The sequence below is a fragment of the Rosa rugosa genome, chromosome 2, assembly GCF_958449725.1.
Source record: "Rosa rugosa chromosome 2, drRosRugo1.1, whole genome shotgun sequence".
Taxonomy (NCBI): Eukaryota; Viridiplantae; Streptophyta; class Magnoliopsida; order Rosales; family Rosaceae; genus Rosa; species Rosa rugosa.
In genome coordinates this window covers 72,422,460-72,443,757 of record NC_084821.1, presented here as the reverse complement: position 1 = coordinate 72,443,757, position 21,298 = coordinate 72,422,460, and the positions used below count along the sequence as shown (strand labels likewise).

Genomic DNA, 21,298 nt, shown 5'->3' with positions numbered 1-21,298 from the left:
GTAGTGTAATCCTCCAATCAAGAGAAAAGGAACCATAGAAAAGTAAACCAGGCCATAGAAATTCTAAGGCAGGATCATAAATGGGCCGATCCAGGTGTTTGGTTCTATTTGGTCCTCAAATGGCTTATTTATATCGCCTAAGGTGAGTTGAGGAATGGCCCAACTTGTGGCTGGCTCAAACCTACAGAGCAATTAGATATTTTTAACCCAGTGGAATACAGGACGCTACTTTCACTCCACAAGGTCAAATATAGTGACAGAGACGGAGTGAGTAAGAGGGAAAATGGCTTATCATGTATCCTCCACACCCTCTTCGCTCTTCCATAACCGCCACACCCTCTCTCACTCTCTCTCTTCCTCCTCTAGAAAGCTCAGGCCAACTAACTCTGATATTCACACCTTCAATCTCACCTTCCCTACACTTCACTCCAGAATTTCTCTCCAAATAAACCATGTTTCTTTACAAGAAACCCAGAGTCCAGATGTCCCAAGCCCAGATGGAAATTCCTCGTCCTCGTCCTCGTCCAAAAGCTATATCTGGGTCAATCCCAGCAGCCCCAGAGCTTCACAGCTCAGGAAGAAATCCTACGATTCCAGGTATGCTTCTTTAGTCAAAGCAGCTGAGTCCTTGAACTCTACTGGTCTAAGTGAAAGTGATGTTATTGGTATTTTAAAGGGTTTAGGTGACAGGGTTTTGGAACAAGATGCCGTGGTTGTTCTCAATAATATGGTTAATCCCGAAAATGCGTTGCTTGTTCTCAACTACTTTCAGCAGAGGTTTAAACCAAAGAGGGAAGTGGTTCTCTATAATGTGACCTTGAAAGTTTTTAGGAAGTGTAAGGATTTGGAGAGAGCAGAGAAGCTGTTTTATGAGATACTTGAGAGAGGTGTTAAACCTGATAATGTTACATTTTCGACTATGATTAGCTGTGCTAGGATGTGTTATCTGCCTGATAAGGCTGTGGAGTGGTTTGAGAAGATGCCTACTTTTGGGTGTAATCCCGATGATGTTACCTATTCGGCTATGATTGACGCATATGGGCGTGCCGGTAATGTTGACAAGGCTTTTAGCTTGTATGACCGCGCTAGGACAGAGAAGTGGCGCATTGATCCAGTGACATTTGCAACGTTGATTAAGATTCACGGGCAATCGGGGAATTATGATGGGTGCTTGAATGTTTACGAGGAAATGAAGGCTATTGGGGTGAAGCCGAACATGGTTATTTATAATACTTTGTTGGATGCTATGGGAAGAGCTAAGAGGCCTTGGCAGGCCAAGAAAATTTTCCGAGAGATGATCAGCAAGGGGTCTTCGCCAAATTGGGTGACCTATGCATCTCTGCTACGGGCCTTTGGTAGAGCTCGCTATGGTGATGATGCTCTCAATGTGTACAAGGAGATGAAGGAGAAGGGAATGGAGTTGAATGTCATTCTCTACAACACCCTTTTGTCTATGTGTGCTGATATTGGCTACACTGATCAAGCTATTGAGATTTTCAAAGACATGAAGAGTTCCGAAACTTGGAAGCCTGATAGTTGGACATTTTCATCCATGATTACCATATATTCCTGTAGCGGGAAAGTCTCAGAGGCAGAGAGGACGTTGAATGAGATGGTGGAAGCTGGTTTCCAGCCTAATATCTTTATTTTGACATCTCTAATACAATGCTATGGGAAGGCCAAGCGTACTGATGATGTTGTCAGGTCATTCAATCAACTACTAGAATTGGGCATAACTCCTGATGAGCGTTTCTGTGGTTGTCTCCTGAATGTGATGACCCAAACACCAAAGGATGAACTATCTAAGCTGACTGATTGCATTGAGCGGGGTAATGAGAAGCTTGGATATGTTGTAAGACTTCTGGTAGAGAAGCAAGACAGTAGTGAAAACTTCAGGAAGGAAGCATCAGAACTTTTTAATTCAGTTGGTTCCGATGTAAAGAAGGCCTACTGCAATTGCTTGATTGATCTTTGTGTGAACCTCGATCTCTTGGAGAGAGCCTGTGAGCTTCTAGACCTGGGGCTTACACTTGAGATATACACAGATATACAGTCAAGGTCTCCAACCCAATGGTCTCTGTATCTCAAGGGTCTCTCTCTTGGGGCAGCCCTTACTGCATTACATGTTTGGATTAATGACTTGTCTCGTTCGCTGGAATCTGGGGAGGAGCTTCCACCTCTGCTTGGAATTAATACCGGACATGGCAAACATAAATATTCAGACAAAGGTCTAGCGAGTGTGTTCGAGTCACATTTGAAGGAAGTAGATGCTCCGTTCCATGAGGCCCCAGACAAGGTTGGCTGGTTTTTGACTACCAAGGTTGCAGTGACGTCATGGTTGGAGTCTAGAAGGTCACCACAAGTAGTTGCTGCTTAGGTTTTGGCTGTTTAGATTACTGAGAAAGCATGTTACACTGATATGTTATGAAGAGAACAGGTATGTTCTGCTTCTCATTTCGCTACTTGTATGATCTGGAATTTTCTCTCTTGGTAGAGAACATTTTTGTACTATTAGATTCAACTATCAAATCTTCTTTCATGGGTGCCTTTATAGAGTTATTGAAGTTCTTAGAATTCATGCATCTACTGCTTGGTTACTTTACCTACAATAGTGCTGTAATTTTGAGTGACACTATCAATTAGATCCTGTAAACCATGGTTGAGTATTTACCTTCTTTCACATTGCTCATAACTCATGAGATTGTTTATGAAACGAAGTCCCAATATCTGGGGGTAACTGCTTAGACTGAAATGAATGAGGAAATTGCGGATGACCCCCATGCGTCTGTTCTCTATTGGAGTTTGACTTTTAACATTGTTCGTTGAGGCTGGCCGGCTGGGATACAATGAACAATGCCTGGGCATTTGACTTCGATATAGTTTGTTCGTTGAGGCTGGGGATATACAATGAACAATGCACAGACCGGCCATTTGACTTTGATGTAGTTAGTATTATCATAATGCTTGTTTAGACTGCATAGTTCTAGACGCACACAACTAGTTGACTTTGTGAACTAAAATAACCCATATTAGTATTGTTGTTGCGGAAGTAGGAGCTTGTAAACATGGCTTGCACGTCAAACTGCCTTCCCATGTGGAATGTGATCAAAGCCAGAGCCACACTATAAAACGATGAGAGTCCCAATTCTTTTGCAGTACCGCTTATCAATATTCAATCACTACCATGGGAAACTGTATACGTGTTCCGTTCCATCCGCCCCAAGAGAAGATCAAAGTAGTAGTCTTTAATGGAGGAGTAGAAGAATTCAGTGCGTCGACAACAGCCGAAGAAATCACATCTGGCCCTTACACGGGTTACAAGCTGGTGCACAAGGCCAACCCATATACACCATTACGACCCAGTGCCAAGCTAGAACCTGGAGAGGTTTACCATCTTGTGCCAAACCTTGTATGGCTCAATAAGGCTTCCTTTCCTTCAAAAATGGCCCACCAAGAACAAGAAAGCGGCAAAAGACACAAGGTGAGGATTGTGGTGACCAGAGAGCAATTGGGGCTGTTGTTGAATGGCGCAAAGAAGATCCGGTCTTTAAACATTGGGAGTCGTGGGTCACAAGAGCCTCGCAAATGGAGGCCTTCTTTGGCTATGATTCCAGAGGTGCCAAAGTTTTGAATGATAGGATTGGGGGTTATTTTTTCTTACCCTGTAATAGTTGTTGTGCCATAGCCCAGTTTACCATGATCATTCTACATTTCAAATGACTGTAGAGGCCTAGAGGGGTATATGCATGGGTTCTAGCCTTCTAGGTACCAAAGGGGTGTACAGGTTTTTCTCAGTGTAATACCTCTTTCTGGTTCCAATCAGTTTCCCTATATATGATCTGTTGTTAAGAGCACTCTTTGATACCATTCTCAAATCTAAAGAATATAATTGATCCATAATGTCAAACAAAATACATGTATGAATTTCTTATGTGCAGATTTCAAGCAGAGGAAAACACACATCAACCTAAAATGTACAAGAGAAGCTCTTCCATTTGCATCCAGAATCTTATTTCAGCTAGCTATCACTGGTGAAACTTTTCTTTCTGTATTTACATAAAAAAAATCGGAACACACTGCTCATAAACACTATATCAATCTTTAATAAAATCCCATGTAAGCAAACTTTCAAGATGCTTTTGTTACCCTGCAGCAATTGAAGTAAACCATAAAGTTATTCATATATTCTAGTATTTGGAAGGGAAGCTGCTACAGAAGCAAAATACAAAAGGAAAGAATGGTATTGAAGCTTTTGAAAAGTAGTTACAACCTCTTAGATGAGTTTATAGTTCTGTTCTTTTTGTTATCATCCACCTTGGCTGCTGCAGCATCTTTATCTCTAGCAACGGCTTCTCTCTTCATTTTCTTAGACTCCACTTCCATGGCTTTTGTCAGTGCATCAACCTTTTTCATCAGCATCTGGAAAAGTCATATTATGCATTAGTACATTTAGAGAGACAGAGAGAGAAATAGAGAAAGATGAATACTTGAAATTCTACCTTTATTTCTTGTTCTTTCGCATTCATATCACTCTCTTTGACTTCACAATGCCTCCTCAGATTGATGACCTCCTTTTGAAGTCTGTCATAGAGAAATCCTGAGACCACATCTTCACTTTCACAGTTAATGCTTATCTTGTTGGGTGAGTCTTCATTGGCAACATCTTTAGTTTTTATATCAGCAGTAACTGTCTCATCATCATTCTTGTTGTTATCAGTATTTGCCTTCTGTTCTGTGTTCTCCTTCTCACCACTATCAACAACTTTAGTTCTAGAAGCCCATAAGCTTTTTCTCAGCATTTTTTCTCCTGAACCATATCTCTTTTTAAAGCTATTTGATCTTTTTAGCTCTCCTGCAGCATTGGCTGTTTCATTGCCTGAATTTGGCTGTTGGAGAGGAGAACTTCTAAGAGTGGAGGCTCTTGGCTGTGAAGTTGATCTCTTTCCTAATCCACCAGGGCTTGTCAGAAATCCTAAGAAGTTACTGGACTTTTCTGTTTTAGGGGAACGGCAAAATGAATTAGGATTGACAGAGAAACTTGAAACATGCTTTAACCCTTCTTCTAGAGTCTTCAGCCTCAACTTCAGCTTTTCCTGATGTAAATATATTAGCAGAGAACATTGAGTAATTTCGTTAGGTCACAAATAAAATATGTTCAGAGAAGTGACTCGTAGATTTTAAGTTTTGTATTTGTATGGAAATTTCACCTTGAGTTGTGCCTCTGCCTTGGCTGTTCTATCCGAGATTGCTAGCTTCTCCCTCATACGTTGCATCTCTGCCTACACATGCATAAAAGTGCTTAAAATTGGATTGAAAACTATATGAATAAAAAGCAGTGTATCTTGGGAGTTGTTGCTGAATTGAATGGACAAGACATACCTGCATAAGTCTTCTCTCTTCCAGCCACTGTTTAACAGGCATAACTTTGTCGTTTTCATCCTTCCACTCGTTAGCAATAACAGTAGCTACTCGGTTTGCAGAAACTTTCACTCTTGCTAGCTCCCTCTCCAGAGTCCTCTTCTCGTCCTGAGTAATTAGTATGAAAACGTGGTAAGTACTTGGTTCATTTGGCTCAATTTATCAGATTATCAGAATCTTCAAAGCAGTAAACTGGTTCTGTAAAGTCCTGCCAATTAATCATAACCATATATCGGAACATACATGTAATTCATCTATCTGTCTTTTGTAGTCACGAATAGCATTGGCAGCAGCCCCTCCAGCTAAAATGGCCTCCTCAAGTTCCTGAATGGTTTGGCTAAGCTTTTCAACCTCTAAAACCTTTTGACGATTTGTTTTCTCAAGGATTCTGTTTTCCTCCTGCATATGGTAATATAATTGGGATGAGTGAATACTCTACTTTGATTTTGTTAACTTGAAACAAGATGTGGTGTGAAGTCATGCCTGGCAGATTTCAATTTGTCTCCTCAATTCGAAGTTCTGGTTTTGGACCTCTTCAACTATTAGAGCTCTTTCTAGTGCACTTCGCAATATCCTTTCTGCCTCAAGAAGAGCCGACTCTTTCGACTTGGTGAGACGTTCCAAAGCCTTATTGTCCTCCTGAAGCGCTGCAATCTGAAAACAGCCAATGTGAGGAAAAATCATCGAGTATGAGCTAAGGAATTACTTAGACCCTCATATTCATAATCCATCGGTTTTATAAATATGGAAATTTCTATAGTTCTTGTACCTCATTCTTGCACATTTTGATTTCAGCCTCGAGAGGAGCAATGACAGATTCAAGAGAAGGAAGTTCGTCATCCTTTTGATTTGTGTGTACCCTTCTAAGAGTTGCTTCTGCAGCATATTGTGCAGCTAATGCATCTCTCTTCTCATCTGTTAGTTTCTTAATTTCAAGGTTCTGCATTTCATCCGAGTTGGACAAAAAAGAGTATCTTAAGTAACAAAAGTTGATCACTATCATTAAGGATACCAAAAAGTCTAAAAGAACCAAAACACACCTTATGCTCTAGAAGATTTTGCGTGAGCCTATGTTTCTCATCCAGCTTCTCTACTTCATTACTTAGCTGGAAAACACAAGAAGAAGAAAAAAGAGAGTCAATTGAATCATTGTCTCATGAAATACCACATAAATTCAGAAGTCAAATGTGTTAGTGAGACAAGCACATATTTGTTTCAGTACGAACCTCTTCTACAGCTTTATCCTTTAGAACTTCAGTAGCTCTGAGAGCCTTGATCTCACCCTGAGCAATCCCCAACTCGAGGCTCTTTTCTGCAAACATTGATTTAAGAAACTTTTATCAAATCAACCAAGACATGCATTCTATTCGTTAGTGTATAGGAGAAAGAAACAATCATATCACCTGCTTCACCATCACCTTCTTTTTAATGACTATATACGTAAAACCCTTTTAGGTAACTGCGGAATTCTATTTATGAGGTGTTCATGTTCATAGTCCTAGATATTCTATTGAACAAAAAAAAAACCATTTCATGACAGAGACAACTATGCATGCTTCAAAGTTCAAACTAACAGAGAGAGAGAAAGAGAGAGAGACCTTTGAGTAGGTTCTGCATACGATTGAGCTCTAAGACAACAGGGTCTGCGGAGACAAGAGAGAGGTCCTCTCCTCCTCCTCCTCCTGCTGCATGTTGTAGGTGTTGTTCATGACCCGCCACCATATCTCCCTAATTTGGTTTTACTTTAGAATGCAGAGAATATTAACAAGTATAAACTCTCTATCTAGGATTTAAGTGAGTATGTAATGCCAATTCGCAAGGGTTTTAATGAGGATTTCGATGATGGTATTGGTATGAGTGTGAGTTTTAAGGAATTGACCGTAAAGAGAGGGATATGGACTGTGCCTTATTTTGCTGTGAAGCAAAATTTGACAAGCACAAGTTTCTTATCATATCATAGAGACGCCGGCCATTCCGGCTTCTTTGTAGCTCTGTGTATCTTTTCTCTCTTCCCTCCTTTATTGACAGTAACGGTTACTTTCAAAAATTTCAACCATATCTTTTTATATTTATGGCACTTTAATTATCGATTTTAAACCTTATTATTTGGTAAAGATTACGATAATAACAAACAATATTATCTTTAAAAATCCCTAACAAAAATTTAAAGTGTCATGTTCTGGTTTCTCTGATTGATGATGGTGACTCTTTCCAGTGCTGCAGTGAAGGAGAAAGTTATATAGTATTATTTCTAATTGTTTTCTAATCCGACTGTTGCATTTAATTGTTTCTACTACCTAATCTATGATTATTTCGTTTGGACCATTCTAGGATTGACAATTTGACTCGCATATTATTGGGCAGAATGGTTTATTTGTTGGTGCCATTTGTTGAAACCTTATTATCTGCAGATTATATATACCGAAAAAGCGCCAAATGTTGCTTTTCCGTTGTTATAATTCCTTTGAAAGATGGAAGTCACTGACCAATAGAGACAGAGTATTCTATTATATCCAACAAATTTATTGGAATTGTTGTCATGCTCCTGGTGACAGATGGGCATCAGGTTCTATGAGATTCTTCTACCTTAAACTTGAATAATGATAACTATGTATGCAAAGGAAAATAGTTTCTCCTTAATTATAATCAAAAGAAGAAATTAAAGAAAAGAGGCACTTGGGTTTTCTTACTTCAAAATGATCAGTAATAAGAAGGATAAGGTTAGGGCTTGTCATGATCTGTATATGTTGAGGAAAGCTCTTGTTTTGGAGTAATTTGTTTGCTTAAGCGCTAAACCTTGCTTAAATCTTGCCAATTCTGTTTACTTAGGGGTAATCAATTACTCAAAGAAAAACGTTGAACTTAGGGCAAGAAAATGAGGTTGTCATGACTCATGACATTGTGCTGAAAGGGACTAATTAATCAAACCAAACTAGCTTGGAAAAACAAAATAACAAATGCACATTCTGGCTTGTACGTACTTATGTACAAAGAACAGATCGAGCGAGTATGATCCTCATAATCACATCTTTGCTTTGAAGTATGATCGTATTTCAGATTTTATATCAGAAAACATGTATACGAATTAAGCTCCAGCTATAGCTGTTTGCCTTCTTTAGACACTCAGCCATTTGGCAACACTTGGAAATGTACCAAAGCTTGGCGCTAGAATAATAGTAAGTATTTTTTGGGTGAGGCGACAAAGGGAAGACTCTACGTACCTATCCTCCTCAACAACCGAAAGAAACCCCTTTCAAAAAATACAGAAGCACCATGAGTCATGACCAAACCCTGATGTATACTGCTGAAACAGTCAACTGGCCGGGTGATCAGTATAACCTTAATTCTATTGGGGGGTTTAACTTTTAATTATGTCAAATCATTTTTCAATTGAATTCTAACCGATCGTATATTTTTTGTTTTTTGAAAGTGATATCATGAAGTGGGATCAAGCTAAGCATTGGGGTCTTCTGTTTGTCCTGTGCTCCTTATTGGTTGGATGGAAGAGTTGGTAGATTAATATATCTATGATCTATCTATGAACTACTGCTGCTAATTATTTTCACACACTAAAAAGCATTCGTTCTGATTAATGATGTCCAGCATTAGGAACAGAAAAGAGGGCAGTACCTGATCAATATAGAATAGAATTGGTCATATCCGGGATATGATATCTCAAACAATAAGAAAACTATGATTGCAGTTTTAGCCTTATTAGCCTGGTCACTTCCTGCCTGCCTTCAAAAATTCAAATACCGAGTCCTGCAGGCAGCAGCAACTTATTCTTTTCTGATCATCCCGGCCTTGTTCATTTGCTTGCAACTTGGAACAAAAGTTTAAAATCCAAGGTTGTTCCAGCTTTAGTGTTATTTGTGTTCAGTGACAAAATTATCCATAAAAATAGTGAAATCTATGTGTTTTTAATTTTCAAACACCGTAAACTTATATTTACAACTTTGTAGTAATAGGTTGTGTCATTTCGTGTTTTGTGTCAAACGCAAATAAACTGTGATTCCTTTGACTCGATAATCTTCAAAAACTCCTCTACATTCATAAGCATGTCATATTTAGATTTAGGGTTTTTGTCCATTTACCCCATTTTTAGAGATTTTTTTCCCACTTACCCCATTAAGTTTTTTTAATTTCCTCTTACCCAAAACACTCTAAGGAGGTTTTCCCTAATATCCCATTAAGATTTTTTTTTTGTTTTTTAATTTTTTTTAATACCATTTTACCCCCACCCCTTTGTTACTTAGAGAGAGAGAGAGAGAGAAAATGGAAGAGAGAGAAACCATAGGAGACTTTACCGGAGCCCGGTCACCGGCCAACTTTCGTCTGATTCCTGTCATCGGTCACCGCCCATCGGAATTTGCTAAAAATCTCACCGGAAATGTTTTTTTTGCTCCCAATAGACCTTTATTGCCTCCTATTGCCCCCCAATAGACATCTATTGCCCCCTAATAGAGGGGCAATAGACCTTTATTGCCCCCTATTTCCCCCCAATAGACATCTATTGCCTAAACCCTAATCTCACCGGAAATGTTTTTTTGCTCCCAATAGACATCTATTGCCCCCTAATAGAGGGGCAATAGAGGGGCAATAGACCTTTATTGCCCCCCAATAGACGTCTATTGCCCTCAAATAGAACTTTTGGTAGCCAGAATGGGAATTAATCTTCCTAAAATTAGACAAATAAAACTTTGATTAAAGAAAAAAACGAAGAGATTATATCAGTTTGAAAACGTCTATTGCCCTCCAATAGACGTCTATCACCCCCCAATAGACATTCAAAACTTTTTTTCCTTTCCTTCTGTCCCGTTACTTAAAAAAAAAATATAAAAAAAATAAATCTGATATGGGCACCCAATCTTCTTCTTCCCCTATTGACCAAAACCCTCTCTTCCTGCTGCACCAAATCCCCTAGCCTATCAGAAACCATACTCTTCATTTCGACCTCACCTTCTAAAGCACCGGACGGCGTCGTTTCGTGAATCGAATTCGACTCTGGCCAGTCACTGAAACAAATCCAAACTCGCCGGAGCCCAAGGCTGAAATGACGGCGGCTGGTGGTTCTGCAAAACGGAGTTGAGGCCCTCGCCGGATCGGGTCTTCGGGTCGAGCGGTGGAGATCGATCTCATCGAAGCCGGTGATGACCTCCTCGACAACGTCGCGAGTCTGGCAGATCCCTGCCGCCGTTCTGCAAATCGTCCGATTTGGATCGGACGACGTCGAAATAGTGTAGAGCCATGGGTCTTCTATGTCGCCTCAGCGGTTAAATAAGTCGTCGTCCGGGAAGAATACTCCATGTCGCTGTGAAAATTTCTCCGGTGAAGGTGGCCGGTGATCTGTACCGGATTATGGAGAGAGAGAGGATATTCTCTTATCGTGTTGTGCTGGAGAGAGAGAGATATGAGAGAATGACATAAAATGAAGTTGTTTAATTAGATTGAGGGTATATTTGTCATTGTACTCTGAATTGGGTTAGTGAGAATAAAAATCTGTTGTTGGGGTAAGTGAGAAAAGTTTGGCTCATTTTGGTGCTTTTGGGCAAGGACCCGAGGATTTATTGTGCAACCCTAGAGGCCCCAATACAGATTTCATCCTAATTTTGTTTATATATCAAGTAATTTCAAAATGCTGTCCAAACCAAGAAATATTTTTCTTTTCTTTTCATTTCATCAATTTTTGTATAATGCAAAAGATGGAGGAATCAACTTAGCCAACACAAACCATCTTTGTTTATTTATTACCTCACCATCTCTTTCCTGAAACCTATAACCACGAAGGAGAACAACTAGAGATGCCATTCTTTTCCTAAGCACTAATCTTCATCCCATTTGAAAAGTGGCAAAAGTAACCGACCAATCAAAGAAATGGACAAAGGCATCTCTCTCAATCTATCCATGTCAAAAATAATGCTTCTGCCTAATGACAAATGGACCCTTCCACCAGGTTTTCATTTCCCAGTTTTCCTTATGCAGATAATCTCCAAAATTTGGTTGAACAAGGATATTTTGGGGAAAGAATGCCATACTAAGAAAATAAGTGACAGAAGGACCAAGCAAACAAACTCCATGAAAGAGAGATATAACCATATTCTGCAAATCACAAGCGCCTAAAGAAATTAAACAGATATAACCACAATCTCTCTCTATTTCTGTCTCTCTTTCTCTAGAGAGACTACAGTTTGATTCTATATATTTCATGAGGCAGGGAAAGGCCATGGATATCCCACCACAGCTTTTGCAGTACAGATATCACTTTGGCATTGCAATCTTCGTTTCATTAGTCTTTTCCTTGCTGTTATATGCAGCCCCTCGGATTCTAACCATTCTGAGTTACTTTTGGCCTCTCCTGGCCTCCACAACTCTGTTTTTGGTGGCGATAATCGCCCTTGGTGGTGTTTCGAAGCTGTCAACCGAAGTTCATGGTGAAACGCAAGGTCAAGGAATCATTGATTATGTTGCTGGCCGCCCAGACTACCTAGATGATTAGTTAATTTCAACTCAGTACAAGACTCTTCCAGTATCGTACCAATGCATAGAATGTGAATGCCAAATGCAATTAGAAATGTAAATTCAGAAAATAATAATTGCAAGGCAGTATGGTTCACTAGTATGACTTTTATTTCTTCTGTACTTTGTGCAAGTATATATGTGATAGGATTCATCTTATCTTTCCAGCTATATTCTGGCAATGAGACCTATAATGAAATAAATTTAAATAAAAATGGAAAGGCCATTGTTTTGATTACCATATTGAGCATGCAGGAATAAGAATGGAACGACTGTGCAACCTTGCTCTATTGATCGAATCAATGGAAACTACATGCACTAGCTAAAATTGTGTTTCATCCCTAAGTGTGTTAATAAATTCATATAGCAATTGTCAAGAGCAGTAAGTAATGGTGCTAAGTTGTGTACCACTCATCGGTTTGATGCTGTCAAAGCTAAGCTTGACGGGGTGTTGGCGGTAATAGATCAGATGCTGTCAAAGTTCCTGAGTGATCAATGTCAAGCTTCTTGAAAGTTTCCATGACAAGTGTAACATCCTCCTGGCTGATCTTCCCCATTTCCTTCAACTTATATATCACAAACTCGGAAGCACTGATATAAAATTACATGATATTAAAAAAAAGAATGCAATTAGAGGACATGATAATGCTCATGCATATTATTATAGAAAAAAGAGGGACTATGTTTATATGAGAATAACTAGTCTATACCTGACGACTTTATCATGATCAAGATCTGCGTCTTCAAGATCGGAGGGCGTCAATCTTCGAGTAAGCACCCACCTGACGAGTGATCTCTGCCTTCTTTCAGTGTAGAGTTCAGCAAGGTAGAGATAGAATTGTGCTAAGCAAACTGTACTTGAAATTATCCACAACACAGCAAAACTTCGACCAGCTGCAGTTGAGAAGCTCTTATCCCCGTAACCGAGAGTAGTAATGGTGGAACAAACGCAATAGATAGCATCCAAAACTTCCAGTTCCTCAACCACACACAAGAACACAGTTCCAATTACAAAAAGTAACACAAGAAGGATTCCTGCAGTAATACATTTGAACTTGACTTTGTCTAATTCAACCTCCTTAAGAAGCTCGGCAGGGCCAACTTTTTCGTGGAAGTGTATGGCCCTAACCAAAAGCACCTCCTGCTTCTCTACAATGTAATCTGCTGCCTTGCCAAGAATCAAACCAACAAGAGCCATTCCAGAGAACACAAAAATACACGCAAGTAGCTTTGCCATTGGGCTATTGGGAACAAGGTCTCCATATCCTACAGTGCTCATTGTGACTACACACAAGTACATGGAATCAAGAATTGGATTTGTTTTTTCGCCTTTAATCTGATTCCTGACCAGGAAAAAACAGAAGGTGCCTCCACCTATGTATGAAATCAACATCAAGACCACTTGCTTTAAACTAAACTGTGGTTTCACATACATTGGCTCACAATCTGCAGGAGTCTGTATTACTACTTCATTTTGGTTGAGGTGGTTTTTATCTTGGCGGTTTTTTCTTCTCTTGACGACTACATTCTTTTCGTTACTAAGTTGAGAACGATCGTTCTTCTCAGAAAGCAAGGCTTGTTTAACATCATGATCACTAGCCATCAGGGCATTCAATAAAGGTTCATCTGCTCACCAAGTCAGCAACAGTTTCCAATTCTCAGCATTTGAAATTGACGTCAAAGCCATTGAGCTGCCCTGCATATTTATGTATGAACATCAAAATGACAATGCATCCTAGACTAGAAATGCCATGATTTCTCCAGAGCTTTTAACAAATCAAAGTCAGTTGAAATAGACATCAATGTTGCCTAAACATCCATCTTAATTGAATTCTGATATATATGGTATGAACTCTAATTCGTAAAATCATAACCTCCTACTGTACATGCTTTGATCAAATGAATGACGATGGAAAACTTTTGTATTCAGAAGTGTAAATTTAAATAATCATGTGATGGCAAACAAAATAAAACAGAACATAAAAGATTAGATTTGCCTTAGGCCAGTGAGGAAGCTGTTTCTCTCAGTCCAGAGCTTCATAGATCAAATGAGTGACATTGATGGCATAAATTCCCTGCAGGCAAAGACAGAAAGAGGAGCAGGAATAAATATTAAATGCATGTTGTGCGTATCTTGTTCTGCATTATTGAGTCATTCATACGATTAGGAAAAGCACTGGTTTAACTACAAAGAAAGGCATGAACAGGTAAAAAAAAAGAAAGAAAGAAAGGGCAAGCAAGAATCGCTCTTGTAGTTCCAACTGGACAGGTTTTCACCGCTAGCTTTTCAAATCAAACGCACTTGGACGCGTCGCATGCTTAATGCTTGACCTTCTCTTTCTTTTTTTGATGACAGCTTGACCCTCTCTTTCTCATATGTCAAAATATGCCATTTCTTTCATATGTGCTTGTCATAAAAACAAGGTTAGATAGAAATCTTGGACATCTTTGTTTTATATTAATCGTTGCTAATCCCAATTATGATGCAGTTGAACCCTACATTTATCATATATCCTCCAATCCCACCACACTATTCGTTAATAGTGATAAAGTAATCTGGTGTTCACATTCAAAACTAATTGGCAATGGATGAAGTGGCTCAAACAGTTATAAACCTATAGACAAAGTCTCAGTTTTCTTATGTGGGATCTATAATCTCAACAAATAGCAGGTTAGAGTAAACCCTTGTATTTTTGGTAGCGGGGAATCGCATGCATGTGTCACTGTGTTGTTACCAAAACAAAAACAAACTTGAGTGAAAATTTGAGAAGGGCTCAGCTAGAGTAAAGCCCATAAGATATAATGGACTATGACTAATGCCACTGGTCTTGGTTGTCAAAAGGCCCAAAAGATAAACATGCCCGACCATGCAATCTTTCTGCTTCACCATTTGTGAAACTTGGACAGTAGAGGGAAAAGAACAAAGAACAAAACCGGGGCACTCACTCAGAGTCAGCTGTGGAGGAAGACGAACAAGGAACAAGGGTTTAAGCTCACTTGCTTCCACTGGTACGTATTTCCCATACAATATCGATTCCACTGACCATGATTTCATAAAAAAAGCTGTCTTTTTAGTTTCTGGTACCTGATTTTCAGCTTTGTGAAATCCATTAGAAACCTAGAACCACACTGTGTTTCATATAGTTCTAGTTTACCCATGTATTATTTTCCTTTTAATTGAAGGGTTTATGCTGCCAGTGGTGGGGAACTGAAAAGGTTGAAACTTTATAGGTAAAAATCAAAGTGTAATAGATGAATTGTATGCCATCGAAAAACATATGGATTCGGCGGCAACAATGCCCATGTGGGGATTGGAAATGTTATGTTACATATGAGGGAGACTCTGAAGAGACCTCCCTTGCAGCCCAATTGGTAAAGAATGATACTTCAACCTCAGAAGCTATGGTTTCACCTTATGTTGGAATGGTGTTTAAGAGTGATGATGATGCATTTGAGTATTATGGCAATTTCGCTAGAAAAAATGGGTTTTCTATTAGGAAAGAGAGGTCCAGACTTAGCCCACAGTTGGGTATTTATAAGCGTGACTTTGTTTGCTATCGGTCTGGGTTTGCTCCGGCCAAGAAGAAGCCAACAGGGGAACACCATAGGGATAGGAAGTCGGTTCGGTGTGGATGTGATGCAAAAATGTACTTGTCAAAGGAGGTTGTTGATGGGGTTTCTCAATGGTTTGTTGTCCAATTTAGTAATGTGCATAATCATGAGCTTTTGGAAGATGATCAAGTACGCCTCCTTCCTGCTTATCGTAAAATTCAAGAGGCGGATCAACAGCGGATACTGTTACTTTCTAAAGCTGGGTTCCCTATACATCGGATAGTGAAGGTGTTGGAGTTGGAAAAGGGGATTCAAGGCGGACAGTTGCCCTTTTTAGAGAGGGATGTCAGAAACTTTGTCCAAAATCGTAAGAAGGTTGTTCAAGAAAATGATGCCTTGATCACTGAAAAAAGGGAAAATGATACACTAGAACTTCTTGAGGCATGCAAGGTAACAAAGGAGGCTGATGAAGACTTTGTTTATGATTTTACAGTTGATGAGAATGACAAGGTTGAACACATTGCATGGTCTTATGGTGATTCAGTCCATGCGTATACTATGTTTGGTGATGCAGTTTATTTTGACACTATGTATCAATCAATCACATATGGCATGCTTTTTGGAGCATGGCTTGGCATCGACAACCATGGAAGAACCATTTTCTTTGGTTGTGTTCTACTGCAAGATGAAACACCTCGTTCCTTCTCATGGGCTTTACAGGTTACCATCCAACATTATCTGGACTGATTTTGGGTTAGTTGTGTCTTGATATCTAATTCTTAAATTGCAATGATTTTTTTTCTTTTGCATACAGACTTTTGTTCGTTTCATGAGAGGAAGATGGCCACAAACAATTATAACTGATCTTGATACCGGGCTTAGAGATGCAATAACAAGTGAACTGCCTAACACTAAGCATGTCATTTCTCTGTGGAATATTCTTCCAAAGGTATCCAGCTGGTTCTCTGTATCACTTGGATCTCGATATGCAGAGTTGAAATCTGAGCTTGATGTTTTATATCGGGTGGAGAGTACAGAGGATTTTGAACTCCAATGGAATCAAATGAATTTAATATATGGCTTATCTACAGATAAGCACATTGCTTTACTTCATTCATTTCGGGCATCTTGGGCTCTGTGCTATATGACGGGTTGCTTTGTCGCTAGAATGGCAACAACAGATTATTCAAAGTCTATAGAAGCATTCTTAAAAGGTGTTTTCAGCACACAAACATGTCTGCGCAGCTTTTTCGAGCAGGTACGTTGGGTAAAAACTTATCACATTTGATACATGCCAGTAGTTCAGTTGGTATTGGCTCTTATGCTCAAACACTTGCAGGTTGGTATTTCTGCCAATTTTCAAAATCAGGCACGTCGAGAGATGCAGTATATGCATACAAAAACATGCATTCCCATTGAAGAGCACGCGAGGAGTATTTTGACGCCTTTTGCCTTCAATGCTTTGCAGCATGAGCTTGTGCTTGCCATGCAGTATGCAGTATCTGAAATGCCCAATGGATCATGTATTGTTCGCCATTTCAAGGAGATAGATGGAGAACGTCTCGTGATTTGGATACCAGAAGATGAACAGATTCACTGTTCCTGTAAAGAGTTTGAATCTTCAGGACTACTGTGCAGACATTTGTTGCGGGTATTTATAGTAAAGAACTACTTTCAGCTTCCTGACAAGTACTATTTGAACAGATGGCGGAGAGAAAGCTCTCTTGATTTTTATGATCCCCACATTACTCAAAATAGTGATGATCAATGGTATCAAGATTATCAGTGTCTGGCTGAAACGCTGTTTACAGAATCTTCAGTCACAAAGGAGCGTTCTGAGTATGTTCAAAGGGAAGTGACAACACATCTCACAAGGATTCTTAATGAGGTTAGAAACATGCCAGAATCTGAAGGAGTCGCTATGGATCTGACATTTTCCCCTGCTGGTTAATTTCAAGCACTTGGTGCTGTGTACAGTGTTTGTAGCGAATGCAACTACAACAAGCTGTGCATTCTTATATGATCAAATGGCGATGAGAGGACAATAGGACGTCTTTGTGTTGTTATTCTCCAATATTTTAGGGAAGAAGTTCACAAAAACAGGTGGAAGATGGAGAACCGTTCTTTTTTAGTTGCAAATCGCCATGGTAGCTTGCGGATGTATAATAGCACAAGGCAGCAGAGGATGCGGAGATAGCAACTTAGGTGATCGATGACCCTGTATTTCATTGGTAAAATTGAATAAACTGTGGAGTAACTTTTAACATTTAGTAACAACTTTAGTTTGTGTTTTTCAACTGATAGCAATTTGATTAAAGCATGGTGAAATCCCCACCAATATTTTGTTTAGTTGTAAAACCAGGCTGAAAATGGGGGGAAATTGTACCAAATTACAGTGCTAGATCTACTTACAATTCGATATGCAACATATAACCTCATAAGGCATTTGACCATTTTCCGGAAAAATCTATCAATTAACTAGGGTCGTGATCGACCATGTTTTCTGGAGAAATCTATCCATCTAATTGGTATGAAAATGATGCATCTTACAAGTTGCGACACTTGGCAAGCCAATAGATCAATAAATTAATTTGCTGATGGGGAAGGCGAACTAATTTTTGAAGAGGGATAGCTCACTTTCTCAAGTTTTTTTTTTTTTTTTTCAAGTGTTACGAAGATCAGTGGTTCTCATTTATTTGATCGTGTACAAAGGTATGATCAAAGCTTCTGGCATTTTTGATCTCCTTCGTTACCAAAAATTAGAAGAAAACTGCAATCTAGAAGGATCAGCACCTGGAACTAACACAAGCAAAGTTCATAGAACAGCAGATTAATTATGGTTTCGAATGTTTCGATAATACCGTGATACGTACGTCAGTACGTGGATTTGTCCAGACAAAGTAATTAACGAAAAGAATTCCCCAAGAAGAAAAGAAAAAAATTAATCAAGGAAATAAACAGTAAGATAGTGAATACATGTAACTACTACTAAATAATTAATTGACATTCATTGAGATTTATCAAGTCAGGTACAGGAAGCCATGCCCATATATTTTACATCCGCAACTTACTATCAATAACCATTATTCTGGATTTCTGGCTTTAACTTTCTCCTTGTTTGCAAACGACATGCAGCTGCATCGATCAGGTACTAGCTAGCTAGCTGGAATGCAACTACGTACGCATACGACACAAATTACAGACCAAAATCGAATAATCAGACATTACAAACCAGGCTAGCTCTATACACACACATATGAGATATGTATGCGATTTATATAGCTAGAGGAATTATTTATATAGGGTAGTACGTCTCTTAATACTGATCAGGCCACAAGAAAGCTCCGATTGCATAAGCCCTCTTCTCCTCGAGAGTTCCATTGCTGACAGCAGTTAGGCCATATTGCTTGAGAAGCAGATCCAACCTCCACTCCTCCATCTTCTCGTAGTCGGCCTTCGTGTACCGAGGATAGTGAAGAGGCATTTGGAATCCTGCAGCAGTTGAACTATAGGCCGAGGACAATCCCCCAACCCCAATCTTGGAGACCTTGACATGCTCACCATCTTGAGTTTTAGGGTTTGAGTCCTTTTTCGGGTATAGAAAGACAGTAAGCCAACTCAAGGCGGCCGCCATATCTCTCTCAAGCCAAAGAAGGGGGAGAGCTCGAGAGAGAGAAGTCAAGGAAGAGCTAGGTTTTTTCTGCAGAAGGTTTATATCGTCCCGCCCATATATATAGGGATTCATATAGCAGTATGTGTGAATGCGGACAAAACTTCCTTACGTCGCATTCACGTTACTTGGGCTTGAAGTAGTCCATACGATATTTTCAATTTAATAAATGCGTGAAAAATAGCTGGAGATGGATCGATTGGAATTTAATTACTTTGGTGGATCCTTAATAATTCGGGTGTTGAGAGGGATCGAGTGCTCATCTTGTATTTGCATTATATGGTTATTTAGTGTGCCAACGTTGGCAACTCCACCAATCCTGAGTGGTTATTAGTCGCTTTTCTTAATGAATATACCAAACACAATCATTGAGTTCCGTATTGAGATTTGACACACACCATGCCCTCTAGCTTAATTCACACCAAGTTTCCAATAATTTCAAGTGCCTTCGTACCTAAGATTATGAATTTCAGGGCCCCTATATATATGGCAAAATGGATTTATAAGATAATTGGCTGAACAAAACTAGAAAGACTCATGAATAATTAAAATACGTGCATATATGTAATGATTGAGAAAATTTTCCCAGGTTTGGTTATGTCGTATACTAATCAAATACCACTTACTGCATTGCTACTCTATTTCAAGACCCCACACATGCATACACGTTTCCACAGCGCGCCCCAGTAATACGAATCCGAGGATGTTAATTAAGCAACGCACAAAATAGATTCATAATGAGATCGAATATGCGAACCCTCGTGATTAAAATTGTTAACACATAGATGCTGATATGAAGAAACGTGATTTTAATTAATTCATATGCATTGAATAGGGTTGAGGTTATTTCAAAGACGAACGTGAGCTTGAGTTTACTTCGGTACACCAGATTGCTTGTGTCTGAATCCGCCAAGTATGTATTGCAATGACTTTTAGTCAGTTTAGACAAGTTTCTTCCTTAAAATCGGGATGGCGTGACACGCCACTACATATAACTTGAGATGGAAATCATCATTGTTCCACGGTACCTCCAATATATAGTTAACATAATTAGTGATTTAGGGAACATATGATGCCTATACCAATGATTAACATTATAAAAATTAGAGCTGGATTACTAAAAAGATTCGACAAAGAACCATCTAGAATCAATGACGAACCTGCAGAGCAATCGGTGAGGGGAAGAACGGCTACATGTCGAAGTCAATACCAATTTCAAAGTCAGATCCATCACTAGTTCCAGATCAAGATCGATCAAATTTATAATACAATCACCGTATGGTCAAGATCACATTCTCAACATGCCTTATTCGCGAATTCTCAAAACATACACATGGACAAATTCAATTTAGTGAAGTAGAGCACTTAGTGATCACTTAGGTATCAAAGTAGGTTAGCTCACGTATATGATTTGAGAAATCATGATTTCTCAAATCATATACGTGAACTAACCTACTTTGATACCTAAGTGATCACTTACTTTGATACCATAATAAAAAATGATACGCTTTTCACACATTAAAACTAATTGACTATATAGTTGGAGATTGCCAAATCCGGCTTAACAATATTTAAAATGTTAACCTCAGAGATATCTCTGAACCACATGTCTACATAATAATGACAGATTAGATAACTTTTATCTTTTCTTGCTACTTAATGTGACAAGTAAACGCGCCCCAAGTAAGTGCAGTAGTTGCACGGTATTACGTGATCGGTTAATGGCCGTTCGAGTAACTTGGAATGGATCAATATATGGCTTCATTAATAAAGCCATACATGCTCCTTTTGGCGGCTGTATCATCCTTCGTTTCTTGTATCTTCATTTTTACCATCTCATCAATCTCATATCTCAAATCCTGGCCTAGCCTAGCTAGCTAATTAGCCTTTTCAAGAAAACATTTTTGAATCTCTTAATTTCTGTACCTTAGACATACTCTGACGCAGTCGAAAGATCACCTAGGTTTACAAGCAATAAACCTAAAACAAAATTTCTGGAGTCCACCAGAGATAAAAGAGAATAATCTCAATTGTGATTGAAAATATGATAAAAGATAGTTCTGCAGCCGTTTAAGGTTGCTTATATATGGGAAAGTGATGCAGAACGGATGGCAGCCCAATTCGAAGAACAGTTGGATCGTG

At 39.1% G+C, this 21,298-nt stretch overlaps 5 protein-coding genes across 7 annotated transcripts; 2 read left to right on the top strand and 3 right to left on the bottom strand.

Moving 5' to 3' along the window:
* Nucleotides 1-230: 230 nt before the first annotated feature.
* Nucleotides 231-2,576, top strand: LOC133730019 (pentatricopeptide repeat-containing protein At4g16390, chloroplastic). Its single transcript, XM_062157665.1, has one exon. It carries the CDS (start codon nucleotides 284-286, stop codon nucleotides 2,375-2,377), a length of 2,094 nt encoding a protein of 697 aa, XP_062013649.1. The 5' UTR covers nucleotides 231-283; the 3' UTR covers nucleotides 2,378-2,576.
* A 1,340-nt stretch (nucleotides 2,577-3,916) lies between these two features.
* LOC133730021 (microtubule-associated protein 70-5) lies at nucleotides 3,917-7,414 on the bottom strand. Its single transcript, XM_062157668.1, has 11 exons — nucleotides 7,017-7,414; nucleotides 6,645-6,730; nucleotides 6,459-6,524; nucleotides 6,188-6,358; nucleotides 5,902-6,072; nucleotides 5,662-5,817; nucleotides 5,380-5,526; nucleotides 5,208-5,279; nucleotides 4,500-5,093; nucleotides 4,271-4,419; nucleotides 3,917-4,147 (listed from the first exon to the last, which is right to left on the bottom strand). The coding sequence occupies exons 1-11, from the start codon at nucleotides 7,138-7,140 to the stop codon at nucleotides 4,129-4,131; spliced, it is 1,755 nt and encodes a 584-aa protein (XP_062013652.1). The 5' UTR covers nucleotides 7,141-7,414; the 3' UTR covers nucleotides 3,917-4,128.
* A 4,076-nt stretch (nucleotides 7,415-11,490) lies between these two features.
* Nucleotides 11,491-14,206, bottom strand: LOC133730018 (two-pore potassium channel 1-like). Of its 2 annotated transcripts, none has more exons than XM_062157664.1 (4): nucleotides 13,932-14,206; nucleotides 12,645-13,625; nucleotides 12,343-12,525; nucleotides 11,491-11,902 (listed from the first exon to the last, which is right to left on the bottom strand). In XM_062157664.1, exons 2-3 carry the CDS (start codon nucleotides 13,535-13,537, stop codon nucleotides 12,369-12,371), a joined length of 1,050 nt encoding a protein of 349 aa, XP_062013648.1. In that variant the 5' UTR covers nucleotides 13,538-13,625; nucleotides 13,932-14,206; the 3' UTR covers nucleotides 11,491-11,902; nucleotides 12,343-12,368. The 2 variants fall into 2 exon arrangements, with proteins under 2 accessions (XP_062013648.1, XP_062013647.1); XM_062157663.1 differs by having other exon boundaries at nucleotides 12,645-13,630; nucleotides 13,932-14,205.
* Nucleotides 14,207-14,798: 592 nt separating this feature from the next.
* On the top strand, nucleotides 14,799-17,939 carry LOC133730020 (putative protein FAR1-RELATED SEQUENCE 10). Of its 2 annotated transcripts, none has more exons than XM_062157666.1 (4): nucleotides 14,799-14,943; nucleotides 15,118-16,206; nucleotides 16,301-16,744; nucleotides 16,826-17,939. In XM_062157666.1, the coding sequence occupies exons 2-4, from the start codon at nucleotides 15,187-15,189 to the stop codon at nucleotides 17,435-17,437; spliced, it is 2,076 nt and encodes a 691-aa protein (XP_062013650.1). In that variant the 5' UTR covers nucleotides 14,799-14,943; nucleotides 15,118-15,186; the 3' UTR covers nucleotides 17,438-17,939. The 2 variants fall into 2 exon arrangements, with proteins under 2 accessions (XP_062013650.1, XP_062013651.1); XM_062157667.1 differs by having other exon boundaries at nucleotides 14,817-14,943; nucleotides 15,166-16,206.
* Nucleotides 17,940-18,469: 530 nt separating this feature from the next.
* Nucleotides 18,470-19,204, bottom strand: LOC133733662 (uncharacterized). Its single transcript, XM_062161310.1, has one exon. It carries the CDS (start codon nucleotides 19,118-19,120, stop codon nucleotides 18,803-18,805), a length of 318 nt encoding a protein of 105 aa, XP_062017294.1. The 5' UTR covers nucleotides 19,121-19,204; the 3' UTR covers nucleotides 18,470-18,802.
* Nucleotides 19,205-21,298: the final 2,094 nt, after the last annotated feature.